We start from the raw sequence: 24,202 nt of genomic DNA on the forward strand, positions 1-24,202 counted from the left end.
AAAAAAATGACTGCCTCCTTGTTGAAAAGTGGAAAAGATTTTACAATAATATGTTGAAAAGTTTAACAAGGATTATCTTTTTATTTTTTAACATCTTGTTGATGGCTTGTTCTGGTTAACCTTCAAAATACTTGTTATATGCGGCCGTCGTCGCGTCGCTGGTAGACAGATTAATGCTTTTATACCTACTTACTTACTGCTGGTTTAGCTAAAAAGATAGCTTGATAATAAAATTATTTAACAAATGAATACCTACTTACAATAATTACAAGGTATTAATCTTACTTTATCAAGGAAACATTTGTTGTATTTGTGAATATAAAATTTATGTTTTGTTTTAGAATCCAATAGTAAGCATATTTTATAAAATGTATATACTTTTTTCCAACAACATCCAGATAAATAGATAGACAGTCGGAAACTGAAACGAATCAGCTGACAGATTCCGGGATATATGATCATTATTATTATGATATGGCCACATTAGTCTATGATGGCCACCTACTGGTGAACCAAGGAAACATTCGTTTCATATGAATGACGTATACAGGTAGCAAAGCAAGTGCGAAGGTGAAGTGTGAATTTCTAGAACCTACAAAATTATTTATTTGTAGTGTCACTTTAAGTTGTCGTGTTGACTATAATTTGTGAAGGTATGGTGAAATTATATGCAATCTTAAATTCACGCGTAACACATTGTGGCGTGGCTTTGGGGATATCTTGTTCATTTAACCGTGTGTTTTGTGAGAATACCTATCCAATTGAAGGAGGTGCATACTTGCATTCCTTAATAATTAATTTGATTGATTTCCAAAGTGTATTCGATGCGTGTTAATCTATATTAATATTGTGGTTTAAGTGCAGTGAAAACATTTTTGTTTCAGAATTAAAATGGGTGATGATGCATCGACAGCGAATAGGGAACGAGAACCAGTTCCTGAAAAGGGAATCGGAGCCCTAAAAGCCCACGTCCAGGCAAATATAGTAGATGTAGCGCTGTGGCTCACCAGGATATTCACAATTCTCTTTTGTCTGGGATACCTGGTTCCCATTTTTAAGTGAGTGTATTTTATTTCAATGACTATTTTGACAGTAGATGCCTACATAACCTTTGACAGAATATTGCAAATTCGTCATATCTTCACTTTCTTTTTACTTAAAAAGAAAGTGCAGCATCTGATTTTATTATCTGAAAGTTGTATGTATGCTTAATTTTGTGATTGTAATATTTCTATAAATAATTAGTTGCTTAGAAGTTTAATAATGCCTGTCGAAACAATTATATTGAACAAAATGAGAAAGTTATTTATTTGAACGTAAATTAGATCTGACGAAGTGGTCGGTGACAGTAATTTATTTATTTAGAAAGTATTACGGCATTACAGCGATTGGCCAATGCGCCATAATACATAATTACTTAATACAAAATTTTAAAAATGACTTAATTATAAAATAATAACCAGTATAACAAGATAGAAGAAGAAAAGACAGTATTATGCTTATGTAGATATTAGAGTAAAATGATAAATTAATACAATTATAAATCTAACCTATTTAACACGTCCACAAACATGACACAGTTGATAAAAAACAAATCAACTTAATGGTGCCATCAAATATGTTAATCGCACGATACACAGCATCATGAAACATCACACCTGTTCTGCGACAAGGTATCATGAAGACCGTAAGAGTGATATTGTTGGGAACATGAAAATGAATATTTGCCAGTATACTTATACGGATTGTATAATATACTGGCATCTATATATCTTTGATTCAGAACGAGAATCCAATGGGTTTGATAAGTGGTTCGCAACCTTCATTTCTCATACAAAAAACTGGTAATAAAATCTACTTGCTTAGTAGCAAAAATTATATTTTATCTTAAAAAAAGTATTCCTATATTTCAGCAGGACAAAGAACAGATTTAATTAAATATGATTAAGTTAGATGGCATGAATTAACTTATTTTAATTTTTTTATTATTCGGCAGTATCGCAATTTTGTTTTCAATGTTACCATACAAGTTTTTACAATCCGTCCAAAGGTCCTGGAAAATTTAGCTTTGATATTTTGTAATTCTTCATACACATGTTCCATGTACAATGAATGAGGCTATAAATCATAAAACATTAGCTATATATAAACCATAGCTTAATACCCTGTTTACATGTGCATAGATTTACTGTGCACAGTAATAAAATGTATGGGGAAACATGTATTATCCTGCAGTTGGCAAGATTGCGTGCATAAATCAAACAAGTTTGGAAGGTTCCAAATTCAACGCGAAAGTAAGATTATTTTATATCTAGGCCTGCATAATAGAACGATAGTGGCGAACCAGCCGGAAAAAAAACAACCTACACCGGCATGTTTAACATCACAACATGTCAAATACACCGTACAATGACAACATTGCGTCTCGCATACGCTTGAAGAATGAGATTAGCGAAACAGTCAGCACTTTTACGTGTAAACAGTTATTATTGCGGTAGTTTAAAATACACACTATTGGTACAAGTAAATCCACGCACGTATGCGTACAGGCGCTATAATGCAAAACTACCCACATATAATTTTTTTTTGTAAGTACTTAAATTAAGTTTATTGAACATTATAAGTTTTGAAAAATCCAATGGTATAATTAGTGACATTTTTATTTTAATGGTTATTATAATATTATTATAATAAATACTTAATTACTTACAGAAGTACAATAATAATTATACTTCTACGCTCACTGCATTGCATGTTCATAATTATTATACATCGGTCACTGTGTGTAAGTAGTATTTGAAACCAGTTTAATGCTTAATTAATAATATTATTCAAAGCTAAGAATTGAATACCTACTTAGTTTCTAATTATTACGATTGATAAAATACTTTTTAAAAATTCTGTTTTTATAGACCCATTTGTAACCTTAAATTTTTTATATCACAAAAATCATCTAATTTTAACTGAACCGTCCAAGCTTGAAGTAGGAAACAATTTTGTTTTTTTTTATCATGCTTCAGTGGTGGATTATTTGTTATTTCTCTCTATTGAGCTATCATATAGGATACGCCAGCGGAGAAGGGTGGAGGTAGGCTGTGGAGAGCAGACATAAATAGTGCAGACTAAACTTTGCCAGTCATACTTTTCATTGAACTAAGGCGTAAAACCCACTTAACGCAGCAAGTGGGGCTCTCGTGCAAAATTTCACAAGTGGCACGTAAATCATCGAAAATACAACGTAATCAAATACGCCAGCGCACACTGGATTTGACGACGCATTGTGCCCGCCTGCCCCATGAGTCATCGTTTTTTGGCTTCTCAGCGATACGAATTAACGAAAATACAACGTAGTCCATTCATTGAACACGGCAAGCAAAATCACGCTCCTGGCAGCGTCGTCGATAGACGGGCGAGAAGCCATTATTTAATAACAGTGAACTCTTTGTTTAGTTATTGCGTATCCAATATTTCGCTGGTATAATGATGTCATCGTGAATATTAACCCATCGCGCCCTATCGGCGCCAATTTGGCGCCGGTGTTACAGGATGCAGGACATGATGAAAATAAAAAAAATTTAATCATATTTTGATTTTTTTTAAAGTTGAAATTACTTAATAATATATGTAGCTATCATTTTATGAAGTTAGTTATATACGGTCCGATATATTTTTTAAGAAATATTTGATTTATAAAATCTATTTTTATTTAAATTTGTCAAAATAATGATCAGTTCGGTAGGTATGAGGTGTTTGAGACAGTAATAAACATAAAATGGCCCTCCATCTTCTAAATATCTTGAAGAGTATTATATTTAGCTCCAGTTTTAGTTTATCTTTCTTTTATTATTTACTTCTATCATAGACTTTTTATCTATGTCATTTTGTATAAAAAAAGGCTAAAAAAAACCAAAAAACTATATTTGACATGTTTTTTTTCATTCCACTTATACACAAAGTTTACTTAAAATATAAATACTTAATAGAAAAATTCAAAACCTATAAATATTTCAAAGATTTATTTGAATTGAATGAATAATATATGAGTAATATCAATTTTAGTAATCAGCGTGCCTTTTTAAATGATCCTGAAAAATTAAATCTGTCTGCAATGGGTTAATTACAAGCCCCGAGAAATTTAATAATATTTTTATTGCTTTGTTATGAGAGACGCTGATAATAATAATTATTTTGTGCTCCTTGAGCCCCTTATTACATAGGTGAAGGGTAATGCGCAGGTGGGAGGGGGCCTACTTCGTAGAGAGAGCACCGCGTTGGTGGGCTTTATGCCTAAGAATAAAAATTGCAGATGGTATTGGTTAGTTTTCAAAATTCGATTATTAAACCTAAAGCAGACCATAATAAGTAGATACCAGATAAAATATATTCTTCTATCCAAAGATTATGCTTTTGAATCATACATAATTTTAGATATTTTACAGATAGAATAATATTTATCCATTATGGTTTGGTTAGACAGAGTGGTAACATGAATTATTTTATAAATCTAACCCACACCATCTGCAATTTGTACTCCGAATTCAATGAAAACAATTTAAAGTGCACACTATTTTTGTTGGATCTCCACAGTCTACCTCAACTACTATGATTTGCCTTATGCAGGGTTTAATTGAATTTTAAAAACTAACTACTTAATGCCATCTGTAATTATTTGTATTCGTAGTTATATGAAACGCCTAGTTTCAAAAGCCTCTAAAACGGCTTTTGAAAATTTTTGACTTAGATATGTATTTAGATGGATATTTTTGTGAGCTATAAGTATGATGGCCTAAGATTAAACTTTAAAAAACGTCAAAATTTGTCAATACATATGATCAAAAATTAGGGTAAATTTCAAAACTCGCTAAAATGGTTGGGTGTGCTTTTCAAATACCGCTAAAATGGAATGCGGAACTACTCTTTAGAATGTAACAAATTAAAAAATAAATACATAAAGTTCACAGACTTAATAGATATGATTTTTTCTCATTTTTCTCAAAACTACCTGAAACCATTTTTCTCAGAACTACCTAAAATCGTTTTAGGGGCTTTTGAAACTAGGCGCTTCATATGAAACTAAATAAGTACCTACGACTGACAACGTTTAGTGTGAACTATTTATGTCGATAATGCAAAACGACTTAAATATTTTTTAGCAATTTTAAAATACGAACAGTGACATCTCTATAATTATATACTAAACCGATATATTATTCCAGCCTATTTGTCAAGTTATAAATACATAAGTGTTCTGCTCAAAGAATTTTGTGTTTCTCTATAGATATAGATAGGTGTAATTTTCCTCTAACCTTTTTCGGTTACCCATCGCGCTTCACTGTAATAAGGTTTGATTTTGCTGTACGGCCAACTTCACGTAAGTCACAACAGATAGTGGATTTTGGAGGATTTTTACATGTATGTGTATCTCCTAAGTACACTTCAAATGAATACATAATTATTTATCTTTATTGGGTGGATGGATAACTAGCTAAATACATGTACATACAATAATGTCAAAATATTAATCCCTTTTATCCAAAAAACCTTATCTTCATTAATGTGTTATCTTTGTGTTGAATAATTCAGTCAAGTTCTGGCGAACCATGTATGTATCTAATAAGTTACACATATGCTGATAGACATTTTGTGGGTACGTTATCAATTCATCATAAAATAATCACTCTTTATTCCGACTATATTACGGAACATTAATAGCATACTTGGGTTTTGATCGGTGATTAGGTTAAAATCTCATTGCTTTGTCAAACTCACGTAGTATTTTGTGTTTTAATCCAGAATATTATACTAAGACCCACTGTTAAGAAGAAACAAAAAAAATCACAGGGTTTTGAGACACTATTTTTCAGAACAAACGTCTTATGAATAAAAAGATATACAATTATTATGATCCTTTAGAAATATAGATAAGTACAGTCGAACTTGGTTATTACGAGGAAGATGGGACCGACTGAATTTGCTCGTTATATCAGAGACTGGGTATTTTTAAATGAGCGGTCACATAACACAAAAAGTCCCAATTCAAACAAAAATACACAATTAGAATTTTTCCCTGAAACAAGCATGGCATTCATAAATTACAAAAGAAGTTGTTTATTGTAATGAATGCTGGTAGGGACCTAGTGACTTCACAAACCTTGGATTTTTTACATGAAATTTTAACCATATGCGTGTATACTTTTTTTAATATTGTCGGTACTTAGAGGTACTTAACTAGTGTCATAAACGTAATCCGATTCCGGTGGCATCCTGTCCGGTTGGATTTTATTGCTTAGGGTCGAAATGTTTGTAAACGATCGACACATTAACAGTTTTAAGAAAATTTTAGACCGTATTTTAGCTCAATATAACCGATAAGTAGCTCATTATAAAAGTGAATAAATGTATGGAGAAAATCATAAACTAAAATGTCAACGAATATTTCCTCGTTACATGCGAGATCTCGCTATATCTGTGATCGTAATAACCGAGTGCGACTATTGCGAAACCGATACCTAAAAATGAGGAAACTCAGGTTCATTGTAAAGTAAAACTTCAGGGATATCATAAAAGTGAACATATCCGAGAAATTTACAAAGTTGAGAATGTGATCCGATGGAGAATTTAATTTAGAAAATCCTGGAATGCACACATTTATTTTAGTTGATATCACATCTTTCGATACACCAATAATGTTAACAAGAATTTTGTTTAACAGTTAAATTGTCTATGTAGTATGAAAGCTATCCATTTTCTTAATAAGTCGTTAACAATGAGCAGGTAACAATTTTATACATTATTTAGTGAACGGCATAAAGATACAGTGTCTGCTAATTTATTATTCTGAAGCTCTGTTATAGTCGGGTACACAAGTAAGTAGTGATGTGAAGCATGCAATTCAAAATTTCTCTTGTTTTTATAATGAGGTGAATAAAAATAATTGTCAGTATTAGGTGGAGCTCGGTCTTTGTTAAGGTTCTAATGAATTATGTATTTTATAATTTCATTTTTGTTAGCAGCCGGTGCTCTATACCTTGATGCTTTAAATCTGGAAGTCACATTTAATATTATGTTTATTACTTGTGTAAGAAATTATTGAAAACACTAGATCCAATATATATATCGGAACGTCGATGTTACATTGCTAAACACACTACAGCTAAGAAAATTAACTCAAAAAATCCTTGGTGATTGAATTAAGTATTCTATGATATTATGAAATCTGTAAATTTAAATACCATGTGTCTCATATATTGGTTATTGACATTTATTTTATTCATGTATATAGGTTCAGAGCTTCGTATTAACCCATAGCTTACGGGCCGCACAAAATTGTCTTTTTGCTAATTACTTTTCAAATGCAAATTAACATGTTAATTACAAAATTAATTAAAAGGGCCGTAAGCATTATGTTAAAATATGTTTTAGACCGTTAAACTTAAATATAGATCAACTATTTCTTTTATTCAACGAATAATTCACAAGATTTAAGAATATATCATTCTGATTATTGAACATATATAATTTTGAAAAACACTTTCTGAGAGAATATATTATAACCAATAGAAAAAATGTTTTTTGAAAAAAAGTAAGCCAACCCGATGGGGAATCGAACTCTGTATCTCCCAGGTTTACGCCCTGATCTGTGCATTACCACTATGCTACGAGGTGACATACTAATTGCGACAAATTTTAGCTATTGGTCAATTTTTAATACCTACTCATCAGTCTTAAAAAATATTGGAGAAATTCCACGACGTCGGTTAGTAATCAAAGTAATAGTAAATAGTTACCTACTTTGATTTAAGAAACAAAAATCGATTGCCAAAGTAGCTTGATTTGGAAGAGCACTGATGAATAGGTATCAAAAATTGACCAATAGTTAAAATTTGTCGCAATTAGTATGTCACCTCGTAGCATAGTGGTAATGCACGGATCAGGGCGTAAACCTGGGAGATACAGAGTTCGATTCCCCGTCGGGTTGGCTTACTTTTTTTCAAAAAAGATTTTTTCTATTGGTTACAATATATTCTCTCAGAAAGTGTTTTTCAAAATTATATATGTTAAATATAGATCAATCTGCAGTGTGTACTATGTGACTTGAGAGTTGACCCATATAAATCCATAGTATCAATTGAATGATATCTATGGGTCACAGCACACTGAAAGGCGTAGGTGGCATGAGTCGGCTCCAGTGTGCTTCGGCCCTATGGGATAATGAAATTATTATAACCTCTATGTAGAATTTGTGTGACATACAAGTGTGACTTCTAGACTTTTATCTACAAATTCTCTATGGAATGTCCAACGCTAAATCGGAATAAAGTCGAAAGCCATGCATATATCAAAATATAATTAGTAATGCGAAAATTTTAATTTGGCAAGGCAACGTTGTGTTCCGTTATCGAAATTGTTAGTACTTTTTAAATTCCGATTGCCTGATAATTGAGTTGTCATGTCGCAAACCAATTCAGAACATTTTTAAAACCCTCTTTATTATAAATTACAGAAGTCCTTATTTATTACATTTCCTTGCAAATTGGGTTATGTGTCAACACTGTTTTATGTCAGCAAATATAAAAGAAGTCTAAAAATAAAATAAAATGTATTCACGTCATATGTTGTGAAAACAGTTTTTTTGTGATTTTTTTTAAGTAGAAAAATTCGATAGAACGGGTTTTGTGATTCGATTATTAAAATAGTTTTTAATTTACTTATATTGGTACTTAATAGTATAAAAATGCAGAATATAAAAATATATAATTACCTAATTGTAAATTAATAGCTAATATAATGACGTAATATTTGTTTTATTAGTACTTAGTAAATTACATTAATGAACTGGATACGAAGTACCCACAGTATCATCACATTTTTCATTGACATGGCAATTATATGGCATGTAATTAATAATGGCGTCTTGTTTACAAATAAACCTTAACACTGTGTCAAAAACATGTTGACAGTGTGAATATGTAATTATTCATACTTAATACCTACTGCTAGACTTTTGTGTCTGCTTATATAATCGGAATTTTCCTTTATTGGAAGCAAGTAAATGGCAAAGATTCGCTTTAAGAGATATTTTTTCAGTCCTAATTACTCTCGGATAACAAGGATCCTTGTACCCGAACCTCTAATTATTGATTGGTGATATTTTACGTATTTTTGATCCAGACAAATGGACATTTCTACTCCATGCGGAACAAGAAACAGAGTCAGAATATCGGCAACATTTTTAATTGATTTACAACCTTGACGGAATAGTTTAAAATGTTTTCTAATTATCGGTTTGCTAAATATTGTACATTGCACCTTGTACTTCAATAGGTTTTTGTAATTCATAATTTTTTTTATTAAATCTTGGTTACTCATCTACATAGGTCATTATAATTTTATTATTCAAACTTCCTAAAAGTAAACTATGCCCAAAACTGGCCTTCATGGTTACATAATCGCTTTATTAAATTAGAAACGGTCAATGCAGTCAATGAAGAGTTCAATTGATTCTATAACACATTTTCATTTGAAGACATTATTTCTCATCAAATTTTGATAGTCATGATGTTATATACTTAGTTTTGTACAAATCTGATCTACCATTAAGTGGAAACTTCAGTGAAGCGTAAAAAATCAAAGGCTTTCGAGATACCTTTTTCAAAAGTCTAATGAATAAAACATAATATAAATGTATAGAATGATATAATATATATTTTTGCGAATAGTAGCTAGATCTTTTATGAACTTTTCATTTGTTTAAAACCATGTCAAACAAAATATCAAAAGCTTGCTTTGAATTATTAATGAAATAAAAGTGGTAACTGTATCATCATCATCAGTCGGGGGAGGATGAAGGCCTCCCCATAACTCTCCACTCCTCTCGGTCCCTAGTTCTTCGCTGCCATGTTCATTCACCGAACTTTATGAGTTCGTCTATCCAGCGGGTTTTAGAGCGTAACACTGTATGCCGGCATTTGTCTAGCAGTTGTCCACTCGCCAAGCAACTTGTCCAGTTTTTTTATATAACTATTTTGCTTTTATTAGAAATTAAACCGCTGAGATATTATTAATTTGGTATAATATGACTGCAATAATATTTCCTCCTTTGCGAAAACGGTTATGTAATAACGCAGCTGGAGCAAGTCTGCCAAAATTGCACAGTGTATTTCTGTGCCCAATTATGTCATTCGTTTAATCGAAAAGTACTAATAACCTTTAATAAAATTGTCCCACCATGAAAGTGATGATATAAAAGTATATAATTTTGAAAACACTTCTGAGAAAATTTATTTATAACCAATAGAAAAAATCTTTTTAAAAAAACTAAGATACCCCGCAGGAATCGAACCTGCATCTCTCGGGTATTGCGCCCACGCACATAGACCACTATACTAAAGGAGTCATACTTAATTGCGACAAATTTTAACTAATGGCTTTTAATACTCTCTGAAGCGTTTCCCAAATTGAGTCTATTGGCAATCGGGTTTTGTATTTTAAATCAAAGTAGGTAAGTATTACTTTAATTACTAACCGACGTCACGGATCACAAATTTTGTTGTAATTTACTTGAACTTGTTAATAATTTTGGTACTGTTCGGTTATGAGGAATACAGCGGAAAACACATTTTGAAAATACCCGATATACTGGATTATTTGTTAGTTTGGGTTAGGTTAGGTTTGGTTAGGTTAATCTTACAAATAATCCAGTATATCGACTATTTTAAAAATGTCTTTTCCGCTGTATTCCTCATAACCGAACAGTACCATAATTTTTAATGAAATATTTTTTTTATTCAACGAATAATTCACAAGATTTAACATTCTTAAATCTTATGAATTATTCGTTGAATAAAAAAAATATTTAATAAAAGTATGTTTAGTTTATATTTTGTACACAAAAAATGACTTACTTACTGAAGTACTTAAAACATCATAACGTTTGTTTATATTAGTGCGTTTATGTCAGTGGCATACTACAAATCATTTTACACTAGTGGATAACATTCATAGTAGAAGCATTGGATGAGTTTGCAGAATTGCCGTAGGTTAAATTTATATTTTATTCTCTATTAATATAGCCAACAATCTTGACTTTCCACAAGCTTTGGTATTTACTGATTTTCTGTCATCGGTCAGTAACATTTTGATGGAATCTTTGCCTACAGTATTTTCATTTCATGGCGCACTAAAAATAAGCAGAAGCAAAATGCTGCCCCCTTTCATTTTAGCCTGAAATTGTATATAAATTTATTGTTTTATCATTTCTCCTCACATATCCTAAATGTACAAAAACATTAAAAATCTGTTAAGTTCTGACAGTGCACACAATGTGTTTGAAGCGAGTAAACCCTATCAGCAAAAAAACATTCAATACCATGAAACTCACTTTCAAAAGTAACTTAATCTCCTTCCTTCCTTTATTTTCTGCTTCTAAGAATGTGTCGCCCTAAATAGTGTATGTATGGCATGCCTATCCTGTGAGCCTGTTATTCACCACACATTTTCTCAAATCGTGGAATAAAACTACCCTCATGTCTCTAAGGTCTTGAATCCACGTGAACATGTCAATATTAATACATTGGACGCTAAAGACGTGCCTAGCGCGTAACGATTAGGTGGCCATTCGATATAATTAGCATGCTATCCTTTTATAACACCGATGCACTCACAAATCATGTTGAAATTTCCTAATATAAGCCAACCGAGATGTTAACTTTCATATTATAATATATTTTACAGAGTAATAATTGTATTTTAACAATACCAGTTTCATTAATGTGAAGTAATTATCTAGTCAGCAGTCAAGTATCTTCTAAAAAGTATTTTTGAAACCAGTCAAGCTGAGATGTTATGTGCTTTTTGCAAAAATCTTATTTAAGTATATCACGTCAGAAAACAACTTCACTGGAGGTCAACAGCTATAACAATGAGATATTATCATTGTGACCATGTAACGTGTATCAGCACAATAAATTAAGATTGTCTGGAATTATTAAATTTGTCGAACATGGGAGTGTGAATACTGCATAGTTTAAGTATCACTGGTATACATATATATAAAATAGTGAAATAAAAGTGAAAAAGGTTGGGAATATGTTACCAATAATTATTGAATCTCAGCCCCTTATTGATTGGATTATTTTGGTAATAGTGACATAATGTAGTTGCAAAACCTCTCTAAAAGTATGTTTGGATTATTTCCGTTAACTGTCTAATTATATTGAATGTTTTATTTTTTAGCCATGCTGGAAGCGCCTATTACAAAGCACTGCTGTCGAACGCGGCGAGTAGTGCCCTGAGACTGCACCAGCGGCTCCCGGGCATCCCCCTCTCCCGAGAGCGGTTGGGACAGTTCCTCACGCTGCTCATGCTTGAGGACTCCTGCCACAACGTTATCTTCTCGCTCATTTTCCTGTTCGGCGCGCCAGTTATGCGTATCCTTTCAAATTACAACCAACAAATCATTTACAAAATACTCACAGTGCAGAGACTGTCTCTCACCTAGATATAGTTAATGGAAAATCATGTTGTTAGCACCTCAAAATATAACCTGAAACATTTGTATTTATGCTGCTACGGTAAACCAGTACAGAAATATAGAAGAAACAGGTGTTGAAAAACATTTAATCAGACAGTGTCGGCAATCATGTTGACTGAAGATTTGAAAAATAATACAAAAATTAGTTTATGGTCCGTGCTTTACTTGATCAATAAAAAAATTACGATTATATTTATAAATTATTACTTACTTCAAAACACCTTTATCATACAATTTTGTTCTGTGATAGTTATTTAATGTTCTTATGGCAAAGAATATCTTCTATGGCAAACTGCTTTTTTTTTTATTATATTCAACTTACTTGCTGACTTGTGTCTTCAAGGTAAACAAGTTTTTTCTATTAATATAACAATTATATTTAAAAAAAAAAAAAAAAACAACATATATTTTGTATGGAAGTACAGAAACACTACAAATTGAATTTTGATAATATAAGATAATCTGAATTGAATATATTATGCATAGATAAGTTTAGTTTTTACTGTTGTTTTACTATGCTATCAAATATACCTACTTATATTTTTTTTATATTAAACGTGTTATGTATGTTGATGTTTTGATATATTTTTATTGTATTAATTAATGCAATTTAGATGTCTTGGCCTTCTCTAAAATATGCTATTGACGGGATCTGGATGTAAGCCATTCAATTAATCCTTTATTGAGAACATGGTTGTAAAATATTTAATTTATTATACTTTTAATTATAAAAGCTTCTTTATTTCCTTGACTTGATGATCAGTTGTTGTGGTGCCAATTGGACTCCTCGCCCTTCTTCATGCGTCAAGTTATTCACTCACAATTCTAGACGTAAGTAACTCCACGATATGTGACCATATGTGTTAATTATTTTAGGATATTATAAAATATGGTTATATAAGAAAAGACAGTCACGAAATATTATAAAAATCTCGTCTTTTATTAAATTAAATTTACCACAGAAAGCCAAACATAGAAATAGCTGCCCTGAGAATTGATGTTTTTCATTTGAACATTGAACATATTCATGCCATACACAGATATGTCGTGATCAAGACTAAGTGGGCTCGCACATCAGAACTCGCCGCATGCGTCTTACGACGAATTCGTCGATGTGGCGTCATCGTAAACCAAGAAACAAACGTTATCAAATGGAGCTTCGCAGATTGGCCGATGCAACTGTGACTCTGCGACGCTGCGAGATGCGTCGAGTTGCATTGGCCAAAGCCTGCATGTCGATGTCCAGCCAATATCGACTCCGCGCATGCGCATAGCCGCACAATCGGCCATTTCTCTCCAGACTGTCGCCGCGTTCGGAGGCGAATGTCGATATCGCTAGGCAGATGTGCGAGGTTTTATCATGGAACACCGGCTGCCCGTTCTCGGAAGTTTTGATTTATGGCGATCAGGCACACGAGGCGAGTTGTGATGTGCGAGCCGGCTTAACCAAGCATAAACACCATATAAAACCCACAATTTCTAATCAACATCTCAACTAAATATCCCTCTATATCTATCTATCACTTAATCTACTGTTATATACTATAATATAGGTGAAGAGGTTAAAAATAGGGAAACAAAAATAAAAATTCCTGCAGAATGTCTGTTACTACCATGACAAATTGATTACAATATTTTATTTTATTCCTTGGTTAGACTCTAGGACAGAATTCATGGTGGGGCGCTCGTCTGATCATCTCCCTCGTGGAACTCCAGTCTCGAAACATTCTCAAAGCTGTCGCCTTCTCCGAGATCTTACTGATGCCATGCTGTGTCATTATGATCCTATCGTAAGTGTCCCCTGTCTAATCTTTTCAATACGTCATATCCCAACCGTACTATAATTATAGTACAATACTATAATTTTAATTCCGCGAAAAATGTAAAATACTATAATTTTACGCCAAATATACCAAAATACTATAATTTTAAAGGATTCAAGACGAAAAATGTTCCTGTATTATATATTTTTTAGAAATACTATAATTTTTACGCCTTCGTACTATAATGAGCATAGAAAAAGATGGCAACACTGCCCCCTGCCTAAATCAAACCATAATAGATAAAAAAATATTCTTCTATCTATACAATATTTATAATTATGTATGGTTTGAAACAATTTTGCTAAATACTACTGGATGATTTAAATATACCAAACATTTAAAATGTATTAAGGGCCAGTGTGCTGTCTAAAGGTTGAAAATGAGTAATTTGTGATATCTTTGCAAGCTAAACCTAGATAATCCGTAGGGATCTATGTAGGGAAAATGTATGTATATGTTATTATAATTTGACTATGACTTTTCTCATCTTAGAAATTAACATTTAATGACCATTTGAAAAGCATGACATGAAAAAGTATAGTGTTCGGCAACTTGCACCTCGAGTGTTGATTAGCTGAGCCATGGCTTAGTTCTGATTGGTCATTGAACTGACCCTGCAACAATGCGATTGTGTGTGACCGTAATGCCATCTATTTGTGTGACCGAGTATTTCTGACGTATAAGGGATCAAAAAATGTTCATAATGTCTATGGTCACAATAAAAAAATAATACACTTTTTTTATTTTTATTTGCGATTTACATACCTACCTACTTATTTATTTAAATTATATTTTGAATAATACTAAAAAATATTTTATTGGAGTAGCCACGAAAATCCAAAAAACTGTGCACTTTTTGTATCTGAACTTTGGTTTGGCATGATGAATACTGAACATTTAAATAAACACCTTGAAAAAGCAATGATTTTTTTGTAAAATCTTTAAGAAATCTTTTGAGCAAAGTTTTAAAAGGCTTAAAACAATAATTACTTAAAATACATACATACTTCAACTGTGTTTGATCCAAAAAGGATCGTATGGGCCTCCACAGAGTACAGGTTGTATTAACAGATTTTTGTTTTTACGAGCCACTTGTTCAACTTAGGTCCATATTCTGCAAATCCAGGACTCACTACATCATAAACTGACACATTATGCCTAAGCTAATATAATTGCTTAAAAAATAATCTATTGAATCAAAAAAAAAACATTGTAAATTATGTGATTGTGCTTACATCTTGGTATCTCATTAGCGTCCAATTGCAAAATGTTAAGTTTAACTTTGAATTAAAATATTCAGCACTATATACCACATGACTATTGTGCAAACTCAGCTACTAGGTAAGTTTTGAAGTAGCTCAATATCTTAAAAATCATCCTTAGGATAAATGTCTATTAATTATGCCAAAGTTCATGGTTATATACAATTGCTCACATTTCTTTAGTTATACTGTTGGGCTAGGGTGGGTATAAGGCATTCGACACACACAGGCTGGCAAGTGAGCTGAGTTCTGTTATATTTATGATAAATTGTATTTAGGTTTTTAGAATAGAAATAACGTGTTCGACTGTCATGACGAAAAAGTGAAGTGTTAGACAATACAAGCCAACAAGTTTATACCTCTACATCATAGGTGGCGTTAGTGATAAGTAAAGACATGGTATTTTGAGTGTATTACAACAAGTTCAATTATATACAAACTATGAATTCCTCAAGCCACCCCATAAGTATAAATTAACTGAATTTTTTTTGGAAATCGACTCCCTGTTAAACTTGTTTATTGTCTACATTACACCACTTTGTATTGATTGATAATGATATTTGAACTGAAATAGAACATCAACATCCCCTAATAATTACATAAATTTAATATTGGCCTTTTTTTTTCAATTTTCAGTGGCAGTTCTGGACTACTGGCAGCTTTCGTATATTACCAATTCCTCACATTGAGATACACATCGCGGCGTAACCCGTACACCCGTAGTGTGTTCCGTGAACTGGGGGTCTGGGTGAAATCAGTGGCGGCCAAGCCTCACATGCCGCAGATGGTCAGCAAATCGCTTCACTGGTCTGTCGATATGATCTCGAAGCTCGCACCGCCGATACCTGCCCAGGAATAAGATCAAACTAGTCACAATGGCGATTATTAATATGAGGTTGGTAGTATGCTTTTGTTTGAAAAAATATCGCTTAGGACTTTGGCGGACATGACAGTTATAACCACCGAAAATTCGTTATTTGTTAGAAGTCTCAATATTTTTCAAATTTATATTAGACGTCGTGAGTTAACATAATTTTCATCATTGGCAACTATTGCTATTGAAGTATAAGATGATCTCTTTGTGTATAGTGAGAATTTAAAATATCTTCGTAAGGATATGAAAGTTCGACTGAATATGATTAGATATAAATATCCCAGATTGAGTGACAAGACTCATTTGGTGTCAACACACAATTGATGCTGAAATTAAATTACGAGAAAGTCAGCTAATGTTCATATTTTATTGCATTTCCCACATCTTATCTTGTTGAATCTGGATTTACTCAAATGCTCCTATGTAACTGTCTCGGTGTCGTGAGCAGAAGTGACCTTCATTTGTTGCTGACAACATTGCAACCACATATTAAAAATCTTGCTAGTTTGTATCAGTCAACAACGGTCATGCTGAATAAATTAAACATCAATTTATTATGTTTTTAAAAATGAATATGTAAATATGTTTTCTTAATTATATTTATTAAAAATTCATTTTGTAATTTAAATATACTTATAGCAATCAAGTAATGCATTACAGCACTCAATCACTCGTAATCTTCGTCGTTCTCTTCTAACAACTCCATGCATTGATTGTGAAGATAAAGAAAGGGCCTTTTCTATGGTTTTAACACTTAGCTTTCGCACGAGAACAGGTTCGTAGGCGTCATTTTCTAGGGACATATGGCAGTCCATTTTCTGCAGCTTTTCATTAGTTGAGGGTTCGCCGTGTGATTTTAACAAAGTCTGAATATCATCTACATCAACACCTTCGATGCCTCCAGATATGGCTATAAGACTAATCTCTTCAATGATATTTTGAATATCATTTTCATAATTGCAGTGAACTTCAACAATTTCACTGAACAACCTTTTCCAAACACACTTCATACACGACTGGGTGACTTCATTCCGCGCTTCATCAATGTTTCTGATAGCTTTCATAATACATATTAAATTGTTTCCACCAAACCCGCATGGCATCTCTATCACCTCCATCAGTTTCTTCAATGAGTTGAGAGAAGAAGAAGAGAAAATAAACGTACATGTTGGCATTCGTTTCCAATAAAGTCCTGTCTCATCCACATTCAAAATTAAATTTGGTGGATAAGTTTGGATGATAATAAAAAAAGATCGCGATATAACGAATCCGAACTCATCGGGGTCGCGATTGAACGGGGGGGTTACCTGTACTTGATTTATTATTACTTGTTGATAATTCAATGAAACATTATATATATATATATGTATGTAAATATTAATTAATCAGTAGCATGCACTACATAGATGCTATGGATGCAGAGTATGCCCAGAAATACTCCGTAAACTAGTATAAAATAATGTAATTATTTCTACATTTACTGTTGGATGGTATATTTATTCAACAGCACTTCTTCTAACGGAACTATGTTAATAAATTATATGGGTCTCCACAGAGTGGAGGTTTGTATTCACAGATTTTGTTTTTACGAGAAACGGATATCAGCCACTTGCTCAACCTATTAGGTCCATACTCTGACTCATACACAAATTGAAAAGCAATATGTGTACTTGCCAGACCCAGGATTCGAACCTGGGACCCACGACGCAATAGTCCAATACTTAAGCCGCGCGGCCATCGTGGGTATTACATATGTATCTGCATATTTTTAGAACATAACAGAGCTACCACTACGTGACACTATATACCGAACGTCTCCATTAACCGTACCACTGACTAGTACATTCCATATTTAATTCGCTACTGGCTTCTCGGCGACACCTATTATGTTCATTACTGTGTGTCACACAATGGAAACATTTCTCCACAATATTTCCTACGATCTTAGTCTGCAATAATAGGCCCAATCGCATGTATATTCAATGTTTATATAGTCAAATGCTGCATCAGAAATTTTTAGTTATGTTGTGAACAAAACATATTATCATTTATGATATTTACTTTATTATTGTAATTAAACTTGTGAACAACTGATATTATTTTAATTATAATAATATTTCCACGAGAAAACCACACACGCGCCACCTGTATTAATGTAATTTGTTTTATTTTCAGATTGCAGATGGATCTCAGATGATCGAAATATTAATCCTCATTCTTCGCGTGGTGTTGAAATGAAATCAATATACTGTAATGCACACAGACTCTCAATATAGAAAAAGTGATTATGATTTGTCATTTTTTATTGTTTATTAATTTTAATGTCCATTAAAATCTAGTATCGAGAATACGTATTTCGTATTTTTTTAATCATACAGTACTATATTATGTAATCGTAGAAAAAATGAAAGTATCAAAAAAATGATGCCTAATGCTGCCCTATATGATAGCAGGATCTTGAAACTAAAATCCATAAATCGCTGTATGTAATGATTTCTGTTGAATTAATAAGGTAAAGTATCCCTGTGGAAAAATGTCTATAATTATTATTCTTCTCTATGATATTATTAAAAGTCTTCGTTTATGGCTATTGAACGTAGTTTGATGCCTAATCTTATATTATTCATTTAGCAACCGTGTTTCAGAAATGTAACAGCCTAAAATATTAACAAAATGTCAAATTCTGTATTTATTTCATTGATTGTAAATAAAGGGTGCATTGTTAATGTTGGCATTAGAAATAATTCCGTTTGTCTTACATGACAATATGTATTTCTGAACAATATTATAAAGTATACTTTTATTATATTTAAAGTAGATCTATAATTTTTTTGCCCAGTTATAGGAATAACTTTTTTTATCCTTTATAAATAATTACCACTATGTATATTACAAAAATTCGCTGATGTTATGGAAAGGCTATAATAAAAATTTGTACAAACTTTAAAAAAATTTTAAATATAATTAATTACCAATCTTTTTATACTTGCTTTGAACTACACTATAAACATAATGCATTTTAGTAACATCTACATCGGTCAATACAAAAAAGAAAAAATCTATCATAGACAATGTCTACTTCTTTTCGATATAATTAAAGTGATTGAATGTACATATTTCTGTATCGTAAATCCATTAAATACAAAATATATAAATTATTATAAAGAAAAAATGTGTAAATAGATTATTTATTTAAGTAGCAAGAAGACTATACATTTTTTATATAAAATAATGTTTTTTTAAACTAGCTACTTTAATCTCTAATAAAACACATTTCTTTTGATGACGTTTAACATATTTTTTAATGTTTTCATATACCTACCTACGCCAAATAAAATAAACTCTATATCTAGGTGTCACCTTCTTTTTGATCATAGATTATAAAACTAGTTATATGACGTCATAATATTGATATCATTCAGTAGTTAACAGGTTTTATGGCAATAAATCAAATCTAGAACTTTATTAATAATGACAACATTGTGGTTTGGGTATTAATTGATAATAAGGTAAAAATTAAATTAACCACACTGTTTATCAGAACACCACACATAATAATATAAAATAGTTAATTTTTTTACATGTTTAATCAATTGGTTTGCGTTATAATATATGATTCATCATTTTATCATTTCATTAGTAAGAGAACTGTTTTACCCAACTAACAATATGGTTAGATTTTTTTGTGATTCAGTAACATTATTATTGATAAATTTGGCATTTTCATATAATTTTAACTTGTTAATAATTTGTTAATGAACAAATATAAAAATGGTTTACTATAATTAATTATTACACTTTATTTTTAAAATCATAATAAGCCTTGATTTTAAGACATAATATGTTTAGAAATAAAAATAATATTGTTAATAAATTTTTCATCTAAATACAGTAAATAAATGTATATTTTTACATTCCCCCATTATTCTTTTTGCATTTTTATTCATTTCTATAGTTTATAGAATTTGTAGGTATGATAAACTATAGTCTGTGAACAAACTCAGTGAACTAAAATACATTTTATGTATTTACTTTATCAAAACTCCGCAACACTGAACGTTTAAATATAATTTTTCATTACAATACTGTTTTTCTTCATATTTCGATGGTTTAGTGCACAGATATTGTATGTCCAGTTTAGTATGTTTTGAGAAAATCGAAGTTTAAAATTTGAGATGCATGAGAAATGGACATATTGTGTATTTGAATGATACAGTATCTTCTAAAATATCCTATTTGGACGTACAATATTTTTACAGCATAAAGATATGATGCAGACGAACATGTTGTGTATGTTAACCCAATTTCGACAAAAACACATTCATTCAATATCTTTGCACTTATCATCGAAATTTGATCTTTAAAATCCCAATTTTGTCATTGCATTTAACGCATGCAATACAAGCATACGTAAAACGTACGCATTGTTGATATTATGTGCTATCAAATCGATTTGTTGTCACTTATGTGGTACTAAGTCCATGTGAAAACCCATATAAAATAATTTGTATTTATAGTTTTACATGTGTATAGATCACATGCGTTGAATGTAATTTAATGTAAAATTAGTATTAAAGACATTTTGGTTAAAATATTTCTAAATAATTTCCCAGAATTTTTGCCTACTTAAATATTATTATCTTTTGTGCGTAGGTATTCAAAATTAAATTCGGTAATAGTTCTGTATTGAGTATGAGTTGTATGTCAAAGAATATGATTATCTACATGTCATTAAGATATCTTGTGATTGTAATATTTGTTAATTGATATTACATTATAAGTTAAAGTACAATTCCCGACCGGTCACATAGCTGCATGAGTTAATTGTTATTACAAATTTTTGCAAGTGTGAATTTTAATAAGGCCCATCTTTTTTGCCTATGGTTCAGCACATGTAACTTTCATAGATATTTTATGTCACACTGCGCAGTATGAAGAGACCAAAATGAAATTTTGTACTGTTGTGTTTAGCAATTATTGTTGACTTTGTAAATGGATGACGGTAGCTATTGTAGTTAACTTAAATAAATTAAACTATGTTTTATAAATAAAAGGAGTTTGGAAAAATATTGTGGTTTATATTTTATTTACAATTACCAGTAGGAAGTTGTCGTTGACAACGTTCCACTTGATTTTTCTACTCTGCGTGCGCATCATAAACACATCGGAGCAGTCAATTTTGTACAATAAAATTATGTGTGCATATCGACACCTCCTACGTATAAGGTCGAAACTGGAAAATGGTAACTTTTCAGTAGTACGATTTCAATAAATTTTAATGACACCACAACGTCAATTAAAATGCTGGAATCGTAATATTTCAGTTATGCCTATAATATTGATTCAATTTTTTTCGAAATCATTGTTTTATCATCTTTAAAATTATTTAATAAAGGCAATCAAAATCAAGACAAAATAGCCAAAACGCAGTTCCGTAGGAGGTGTCGATATATTCACCATTTTTTGTGTGAAGACTAAAATGAATTGCCTGATTTCAAATCCCCCTAAAACGGTTTTAGAAAAAATTTGGGTTAGATATCTATTTAGATGGATATTTTTTTTACCTATATGATGGCCAAAGATTGAACTTTAAAAAATGCCAAAAAGTGTCAATACTATGATCAAAAATTAGGGTAAATTTCAAAACACGCTAAAATGGTTGGGTGTGCTTTTCAAATACCCCTAAAATGAATAAGCTAATCGCCCTGACGCGAATCCAGTGGTTACACGTTCGAGTCCAGTCAGACGTATTTTTTTCGAAAAAAGGGTCTATTCTGGTCGGTATATATCCGAGGTGTTTTTAAATTATGTATATTCAATAAGTTATATGTTGTAAACAAGATTTTATATTGATAATTTTAGTTACTGACCTACTTCGACTATTTTTTGAGTAAATATATTTGTAACTTGTACCAACCACATTTATTTTTCTCTAATAAAAATAACCACGAGACGCCTTTTCGCGATTTCTTCATGCATCGCTATAATATATAAGTTTTAGAATCGATCGAATTGATCGGTAAGTTTCAGTCCCCTACAATTAAAATCGTTTGATTTTTAATTCATTCTCTTTTTGAGATATGCTAAATGTGAGTAAAAAATATTAAACAATATACTCTTTAGAATGTACGAATTAAATAATGAATATATAAAGTTCACAGATTTAATCGATATGAATTTTTCTCAAAACTACCTAAAATCGTTTTAGGGGGTTTTGAAACTAGGCGCTTCAAATAGCATGCCTTGATGACATCCCTCCTATGAGATAAATGAGTGAACAAAGTGCCAAAGTTGTTGGGTGTTATAAATTGTAAGTTATTGTTTTGTCTATTTAAGGAATTTAAGAGTGGCCATAACAAGCCAATGTGATTCATATTTCAGTCGAAGAGAGTCCACAGAGCGAGTAGCACGTCATTTTAAATCAAATTTACAACAAAATCCCTGGTCATCGAAGATTTTATTTTAAAAACATAATAATTATTATCGGTAATTCTTGTCAAATTTGGGATCACAGAGATTATCAATATAATTTTTTATCGCAAATATTTCACTATAATAATGTCGACATAAATTATACTGATGGTTTTATAAATGCTTTTAAAAATTAATAAATGTAAAAAATCTTACCACTGCACATTTATGTACTGAAATATGACTATATTCTAAAACATTAGAGCGAGAGGTTTAAAAGAATACTATTTTATGTAGTAAAAATACTTTACGCAGTCAAATGTTTAAATATATTTTAAACATTAATCAAATGTTTAAAATAAATATAAAGGATAATAAGGCTTCAAAATTATATAAATAGACTAGCTGACCCGGCAAACGTTGTTCTGCCATATAAATTATTTTTAGTGAATATTTTGGTTGTTAAATAAAAAATAACGAATCTATCGTAAGTGTGTGGGGATGGGATTTATGACAGAAAGAGGAATAGAGCACTGTAGACGATGACCGCCGATAAAAACAAAAAAACATCAACCATTCATTTTCTCAATTCAAAATGAGTAATGATGTTCATAATGAATGAATTACCTGTGACAGGATCTCGTTGTTTAATGTTTATGCAATATCCGTCTTGTCCCTTCCAGAAAATATGCGGATATTGGTGAGCGTCGTATGAACGGTGTGTGTCAGCGATGAACTCCAGATTATTGTTTCTTCTTCGAATCACGATTTCTCGCGTCGATGTGCGGTCGCCAACCATGATTCCAGCAATGTCGTCAACAACAGTCGCATTGAATCGACGTACGTGCTCTCCAGCTGGTGTTTTATCAGGATTGATGACAATAGCGTGATTGTCACTTTGCAATTCGTGTATGTGTGCTTTGAAGAATTTCAATAATTCATTGTGCTCATTCAACAGGGCGTCCAGTTCGCCGACGATGCGCCTGGCATTAGGCGAATTGAGGCTATTGTAGCCGCAACGTGCATCCACATGATTGATGTCCTCACCGCCGCGTTGATATTGAACGTGGAATGGAATTGTTGACCATTTGCCGCAGTATTGTGAACTATTTTTGTTGCTCCGGACGAAGTCATTTGGAAGCATGAATTGAATGTGCGAATGGACTTCAGGAACAGGTTTGAATCTGGAACCGTGACGATGAGCAAGCCGTTCAATGGTTCTGGTGGTATCTCAATTTCTGGTAGTTGCACTTTTCCTGATGCGCAACACATCCCGGCTGACTCATGTTTGAATTTGAGC

The 24,202-nt window shown here is 31.7% G+C and overlaps 1 protein-coding gene across 2 annotated transcripts; it reads left to right on the forward strand.

Annotated features, from left to right (window-relative positions):
- Window positions 1-531: 531 nt before the first annotated feature.
- Kr-h2 (transmembrane protein 33-containing Krueppel homolog 2) lies at window positions 532-19,628 on the forward strand. 2 transcript variants are annotated; one of them, XM_085961172.1, is made up of 7 exons: window positions 532-653; window positions 885-1,058; window positions 12,235-12,428; window positions 13,296-13,363; window positions 14,189-14,322; window positions 16,254-16,512; window positions 18,667-19,628. In XM_085961172.1, the coding sequence occupies exons 2-6, from the start codon at window positions 892-894 to the stop codon at window positions 16,474-16,476; spliced, it is 786 nt and encodes a 261-aa protein (XP_085817298.1). In that variant the 5' UTR covers window positions 532-653; window positions 885-891; the 3' UTR covers window positions 16,477-16,512; window positions 18,667-19,628. The 2 variants fall into 2 exon arrangements, with proteins under 2 accessions (XP_085817298.1, XP_085817299.1); XM_085961173.1 differs by having other exon boundaries at window positions 532-770; window positions 18,667-19,536.
- Window positions 19,629-24,202: the final 4,574 nt, after the last annotated feature.

Source organism: Rhyacophila brunnea, unplaced genomic scaffold, assembly GCF_057557595.1.
Source record: "Rhyacophila brunnea isolate RB1 unplaced genomic scaffold, BYU_Rbru_1.0 scaffold_12, whole genome shotgun sequence".
NCBI classification, from domain to species: Eukaryota; Metazoa; Arthropoda; class Insecta; order Trichoptera; family Rhyacophilidae; genus Rhyacophila; species Rhyacophila brunnea.